Source organism: Mandrillus leucophaeus, unplaced genomic scaffold (genome assembly GCF_000951045.1).
Source record: "Mandrillus leucophaeus isolate KB7577 unplaced genomic scaffold, Mleu.le_1.0 Scaffold117, whole genome shotgun sequence".
In the NCBI taxonomy this organism is placed as follows: domain Eukaryota; kingdom Metazoa; phylum Chordata; class Mammalia; order Primates; family Cercopithecidae; genus Mandrillus; species Mandrillus leucophaeus.
This window is the reverse complement of record NW_012099987.1, coordinates 2956403-2963486: the sequence shown is the minus strand read 5'-3', so window position 1 is coordinate 2963486 and position 7084 is coordinate 2956403. Positions and strand designations below refer to the sequence as shown.

The 7084-nt window shown below is 47.5% G+C and overlaps 1 protein-coding gene across 3 annotated transcripts in view; it reads left to right on the top strand.

The window, feature by feature from the left end:
• Window positions 1-5787, top strand: part of MORN4 (MORN repeat containing 4) — a 19971-nt gene extending 14184 nt beyond the window's left edge. The window contains exons 2-5 of one of the 3 annotated variants that reach the window (XM_012000540.1): window positions 736-833; window positions 3028-3142; window positions 3571-3680; window positions 3934-5787. In XM_012000540.1, coding sequence (XP_011855930.1) covers window positions 767-833; window positions 3028-3142; window positions 3571-3680; window positions 3934-4082 — 441 coding nt within the window. In that variant the 5' untranslated portion in view covers window positions 736-766 and the 3' untranslated portion in view covers window positions 4083-5787. The remainder of the gene's footprint in view (window positions 1-735; window positions 834-3027; window positions 3143-3570; window positions 3681-3933) is intronic. The other 2 variants (XM_012000529.1, XM_012000548.1) reach the window with 2 other exon arrangements.
• The last annotated feature ends 1297 nt before the right edge of the window (window positions 5788-7084 follow it).

The window sequence follows — 7084 nt, the reverse complement described above, 5'->3', positions numbered from 1 at the left end:
CTCTCAGGTTTAAGTGATTCTCCTGCCTCAACCTTCTGAGTAGCTAGGATTACAGGCTCCCGCCACCATGCCCAGCTAATTTTTGCATTTTTAGTAGAGACGGGAGGGATCTCACCACATTGGCCAGGCTGGTCTCAAACTACTGACCTCAGGTGATCCCGCCCACCTCGGCCTCCCAAAGTGTTGGGATTATAGGCGTGAGCCACCGCCCCTGGCCTGTTCCCTGTGTTTTCTGATTCTGGAATTGCTCTTTGCCTTCTCCACTGCTTGTCTGCTTGTCTTAAATTCTGGCCATCTCATGTCTTTGTTAATCTCTGCCATCCAAGTTGGCACTTAATCACATTATCTCTGGCATAAATCAGTGTTTCAATTGTTAGTCTTATTAACTAGATTATAAACTCGTCAAGGGAAGATACTGTATTTTGTACATCAACTGAGCACGTAGTAGGTATCAAGTAAATATCTGTAGATTAATCCTCCATTTCCATCCCAGGTCATAGAAAATAGGAACTGGCTGAAAACTTTTAAGATAAGCAGGAGGATGAGGGCACCTGGGCAGGGGTGGAGTTGATGGTGCTGGTGGTTGTTGGAGACACGGGTATTTTGGTTAAATGCACCTAAGGCAGCGTACACTTACCAGGCTGGTGGCCTTTAGAATGTATCTACAAAATTGCTTTGCAGTCCCTTCCTCCTGCCATTCCATGACACTGGTTCTCCTCTGCTTATTTCCTACAGTTTTCGTCCTTTTATCCTGTAATCTGTCACCATGACCCTGACAAAAGGTTCCTTCACCTACTCCAGTGGGGAGGAATATCGTGGCGAATGGAAGGAGGGTGAGAAGGACCCCTGGGGAGTGTCCAATGATGAACACTTCATTTGCTGGAGGACAAATACATCAGCATATGTAGCCAGCTTTATGGGTTTTCATTTTCAACTCCAGGATTTAATTCCACATAGTGCCTGCCTTTCCTTTATTCCATTTTAGGATTAAATAAAGGAATTCGAAAATGCTATTTTTAATTCAACCTCCAGGAATGAGTTATATCTGTCTGGTTTTTTTTTTTTTTTTTTTTGAGATGAGGTCTTGCTCACTGTGTTGCCCAGACTGGAGTGCAATGGTGCGATCTCGGCTCACTGCAACCTCTGCCTCCCGGGTTCAAGCGATTCTCGTGCCTCAGCCTCCCGAGTAGCTGGGATTACAGGCACCTGCCACCATATCCGGCTAATTTTTGTATTTTTAGTAAAGATGGGTTTCACCATGTTGGCCAGGCTGGTCTCCAACTCCTGACCTCAGGTCTTGGCCTTGGCCTCCCTAAGTGCTGGGATTACAGGCATCAGCCACCATACCCAGCCCATGCCAGCCTCTCTTCTAAGCATTTTGTATTTATCATCTTATTTAATCCTCATGACAACCTTATCAGGTAGGCACATACTATTATTATTCCCATTTAACAGATGGGGAAATTGAGGCAAGGAGAACCTAAGTAACTTAAGATCACAGAACTCTAAGTGGTAGAACAAGAAGGCAAACACAGCAGGCAGCCTGACTCAGTGTCCTCAACATCTAACTATACTGCCTCTCTGAGGAAAAAAAAACCAGTACTCCATTAGCACCTTAAAGCTGCTGGGCAAATCTAACAGCCTGATTGGCAGCACTGGTTTGAGCTTCGTTACGTCAGTGGGGCTGTGCTTACTCTCTGAACTGACCAGAAAACAGAGCAAGATGTTGCAGGAGTAATCATGCCTTTCAAACAGAATTCAGGGGAGTTCTTGTGGTGGATACAGCCCACCCAGTAGAGCCTCAGAAAGTCTCTCCTCTAACAGGCCACATTAGAGGGGACACCAGGTATTTGAAAACCAGGAAGAAAGGCGTGGGATTGAAGGAGGCAAGGTCACATCACACCTGTACAATTTCTCAAGACTCAGTAATTTAGGGCAGGCACAGTGGCTCACACCTGTAATCCCAACACTTTGTAATCCCAGCTACTGGGGAGGCTGAGGCAGGAGAATCACTTAAACCCAGGAGGCGGAGGTTGCAGTGAGCCAAAATCGCACCACTGCACTCCAGGCTGGGTGACAGAGCGAGACTCTGTCTCAAAAAAAAAAAAAAAAAAAAGAAGAGAGGCTGGCACATAGTAAAGGCACTATAAATATAAATGTTAGCTATTGTTATTTACTTATTTATTTTTTTGAGACGTGTTGCCCAAGCTGGAGTTCAATGGCATGATCTCGGCCCACTGTAACCTCCATCTCCTATGTTCAAGGGATTCTCCTGCCTCAGCCTCCTGAGTAGCTGGGTTACAGGAGCACACCACCACCATGCTCGGCTAATTTTTTGTCGTTTTAGTAGAAACAGGGTTTCACCATGTTAGCCAGGCTGGTCTCGAACTCCTGACCACAGGTGATCCACCTGCCTCCTTGGCCTCCCAAAGTGCTAGAATTACAGGCGTGAGCCACTGCACCCAGCCAGCTATTGTTTGTTTTTTTGAGACGGAGTCTCGCTCTTGTTGCCCAGGCTGGAGTGCAGTAGCCCAATCTCGACTCACTGCAACCTCCGCCTCCCGGGTTCAAGTGATTCTCCTGCCTCAGCCTCCCGTGTAGCTGGGACTACAGGCACGCGCCACTACACCCAGCTAATTTTTGTATTTTTAGTAGAGACGAGGTTTCACCATGGTGGCCAGACTGTCTTGATCTCTTGACCTCATGATCCACCCACCTTGGCCTACCAAAATGCTGGCACTACAGGCATGAGCTACTGCGCCTGGCCAGCTGTTGTTATTTTTAAGTGCTCTCTTATTCATACTTGGGTAGACCTGCTGTAATCTGTAGTGATAAGATGGGAAGGCCCCAGGAGCCAGGTTTTCCCAGTGCCTGACTCTGGCTAATAATCCTCTGCCCTGCTAATGTCACTGCTTCTCTTGTTTTCTTTATGGGTAGGGTGATGGCAGGTAAGGGATGCTAGAAGAGTAAGAAGGGACCCTGAAACTGCCTCCTTCCAACCTGACACCTGTCCTTCTCTTTGTTCAGGCCGCAGGCATGGTTTTGGTCAACTGATGTTTGCAGATGGTGGCACCTACCTGGGTCATTTTGAGAATGGGCTCTTTAATGGCTTTGGGGTATTGACCTTCTCAGATGGTTCAAGGTGGGTATGAGGTCATTCCTTTCTTAGCCTTAAATAAGGGAGGGTCTGACATAAAAATGGGACACTGGTAAATATTTGGTCAATCCTGAGCTTGTCTCACTCCCTGCAGAACACAGATGAGGACTAAGTAGTCCTTTTATTGGTTATTTTTTAAGTGGACCTAAAATTTGGAATGTCAACCAAGTGAGTGACTTTCCACCCCACTCCCATTCCCGTCCTATCTTCTTTCGTTGAGATCAGGGCTTCATGGCATATATACTCTGATCCTTCTCTGCTGGCTGGGAATAGATGGGGTAGATGGAGCTATGTGACAGGTGGAATCGGCTTGCTCCTTGGCATTATTAAATAACAGAGATCCGCAGCTGCTCAACTCCATTAATCTGAACAGCTAACTTCCCACTGAAGGCTAACTTCTGGTGTTTCTGCAGGTATGAGGGGGAGTTTGCCCAGGGCAAGTTTAATGGCGTTGGAGTCTTCATTCGATACGACAACATGACGTTTGAGGGGGAATTTAAAAATGGCAGAGTAGATGGTTTTGGTAAGTTGCAGCCCAGCAGGATGGGTGACTTAGGTGGGCATAATATGGGTGGAAATATACCTGTTTCGTTTTAATCCTGCGGGGGTCCAGCAATCCATAGTGGCCATCCCTGACGCCTATCCATTGAACTCACCAATAGAGTGCTCCTGAGTAGAGCTGCGAGTTTTTCTCTTCTTCAGCCTCAACATATCAAGCTCACCTTTGAGACATTAACGCCATTGTTACTCCCATGTTTTCTCTGCCCTCCTCAAAGGCCTGCTGACTTTCCCCGATGGTTCTCATGGAATCCCCCGCAATGAAGGTCTCTTTGAGAACAACAAGCTGCTGCGGCGTGAGAAGTGTTCTGCTGTCGTTCAGCGGGCCCAGAGCGCCTCCAAGTCAGCCAGAAATCTCACTGCCTGACAGCGCGGTGGGCACCAGCTGACAAGTATTGGGTAAAGCCAGTGCGCCCCTTGTTGACTCGAGGTGAACAAATGAACCAGAGCTGAGATGAGTTGACAGTGACAGTGGAGCAGAGGTCTTGTATGTGCCCTGTCACCTGCCATTCCAGAACTGGACCGCAGAAAAGTGCTGAGGATGCTGGCCAGTGGATGCTGCTCAGTCATTGGTGGTTCTGTCTTTCCCTGACCCTTGTGTGCTGGAGGACAGAGGAACCGCCTCTTCTCACTGTTGATACTCTGTTTCTAAGACCTCGGGTTACCCAGTGCAGCCTGCTGTGACCCTTCTGCTTCATTTTCTGCCAAGTGATACAGAACCTTCATTCTGCTGCTTTTGGGGCAGGTGATTCTACCCCACCTTAGGGCCAGTGCTCTGTGCCACCCTGGAGAAACAGGAAAAAGATAGGGGTGGCTCAGTGGAGCAGCCCTGTGAAAGTCAAGGCCAGAGCTTTTCTTTTTTAATTTTTTTATTATTATTATTATTATTATTATTATTTTGAGATGGAGTCTCACTCTGTCGTCCAGGCTAGAGTGCAGTGGCGCAATCTCGTCTCACTGCAACCTCCACCTCCCAGGTTCAAGCGATTCCCCTGCCTCAGCCTCCTGAGTAGCTGGGACTACAGGAGTGCGCTACCACACCCGGCTAATTTTTGTATTTTCTTAAGTAGAGATGGGGTTTCACCATGTTGGCCAGGCTGGTCTCGAACTCCTGACCTTGTGATCCACCCACCTCGGTCTCCCAAAGTGCTGGGATTACAGGCGTGAGCCACCACGCCCAGCCTTTTATTTTATTATTATAAAAAAATGAGCCAGGTCTTGCTATGTTGCTCAGGCTTGTCTCAAACTCCTGGGCTCAAGCGATGCTCCTGCCTGGGCCTGCCAGAGTGCTAGGATTGCAGGTGTGAGCCACTGTGCCTGGCTGGCAGAGCTTTTCCGTATGTTACTCCTCATGCTAGTTAGAATCATAGCTCCAGGCTTTCACTTGGTCTGATCAGACTGGTATTCATTCCTGCCTATGCCCCTGAGAAGGATTCGGTAAGAGTGCTATTTCCTCCTCCCTTTAGAAGACAGACTGTCTTCCTTCACCAAGTTACAGCAGGTAATCCCCATGTGTGTGCCTCTCTCCTTCCTTAGATGGGGAACAGGATCCCTTTTTGGGACAGTCAAGAAAAAAACTCACGTAAACAGTAATCTTATTAATTGTATATGTGACTAACTCCAGGGAAAAGGGTAGAATATTTAGGCCATTTCAGGCCCTACCATGGAGTGAACTGAATTCGTAGGGATGGCTTGGGCTGACACAGTTTCTTCCCAGTGGACCGATAAATCGGACTCACCCAAACCCCTGGGGTTTTGGTAGAACTGGACCTACTCTAGGACTGTAGGGAACTAAAGGAGCATTTGGCTCACTGTAGCTCTTCTATCATGAGCCTTGACTGTCAGGCCGCAGTCAGACCTTACTGATGGGATCTCTGCAGTTTATCACGGAGGCCTCCCGTTACCCTGGTACCCAAATACGTCCCGCACCTCTAGCCCCCTAGCCTCACACTAAATGTCTCCTCAACAGCAGATGGTGGTGGAAGTTATAGCCGTGTGCCTCTATTTATTCTCTGAATTGTACTGTAGAAAAAGGTGTTTATAAAGAATAAAGAAATCACCAGAACTGCCTATACCTAGTTTTCTTGACTTTCTGGCCCTGCGTCTTCATGAATATCAACCCATTTGCTGTTTGTAAAAGTTAATCAGATTAGCCCTTGGAACTGACCCTGCACACTTTACTATATCAAGTCATTTAATTTTCTCAGCCTCTACAGAGCAGGACATAGGAATTTTTTTTCCTTACTTGAATCAGACAATCTCAGGCTGCCACAACTAGTAGGTGGCACAGCTGGGTGGGATTTGTAACCAAGTCTTTCTGACTCCGTCTCCCTTTACTGGACCCCTCTCACCCTGAGCATCAGAGTGCGTAAGTCCTGAGACTAGTTATGGCCACACCTGCTGGGTTACCTCTGGCAGGTCCACTGCTGCCGGAGTTTCCCTTTCTCTGCAATGGGAGAGTGGTGGAACAATGACCCCCACACTGACGCTTTTACATGCATCCTTGTTGGAGGAAGGTACTATTATTATCCCTGTATTACAGATGAGGCTCAGGGAAGTTAAGCAGTTTCTCCAAGGTCCCATAGACACTAAGGGGCAGATCCCAGAACTTAAACGCAGATCTGTTTAAGCCCAGAGGCTGAGCTCTTACTCAGTACACTACCCTGCCTGCCTAGCCTTAACTATTCCCCCAAGTCCTAAACTTGATTCTCTTCTGAGCCCAGCTCCTCCGGAAGTTGCCTGTGAGAGGACCCCAGGCACTAAGCCCCAAGCTTTAGTGCCATTCAGAGCCTGGTTTTGGGTTGAAGATTGAGATCTTTTATTTTCTCTCCTTTAGCCTCTGCCCTAAACAAGTGTCTATTTACCTCTTTTTTTAACCTTACACTTTCTTTTTAATGAGTAATTTTTTTTTAATGTATCTCCATTTTTCTGCCACTAGTCAAATATTACCACTGAAAAAGTTTAAATCTTTTGGAGAAAGCATCTTTTTTTTTTTCTTTTGGAGATGGAGTTTCGCTCTTGTGGCCCAGGCTGGAGTGCTGTGGCATGATCTCAGCTCACTGCATCCTCCACCTCCCGGGTTCAAGCAATTCTTGTGCCTCAGCCTCCCGAGTAGCTGGGATTACAGGAGTGTGCCATCACGCCCGGCTAATGTTTGTATTTTTAGTAGAGACAGGGTTTTGCCATGTTGGTCAGGCTGGTCTCAAACTCTTCACCTCCCAAAGTGCTGCCCGGCCTCTCAAAGTGCTGCCTGGCCCTGAACACTTAGCACTTTAATAAAAAAGGATGCTGGCTGGGTACGGTGGCTCACGCCTGTAATCCCAGCACTTTGGGAGGCTGAGGCAGGAGGATCACCTGAGGTCAGGAGTT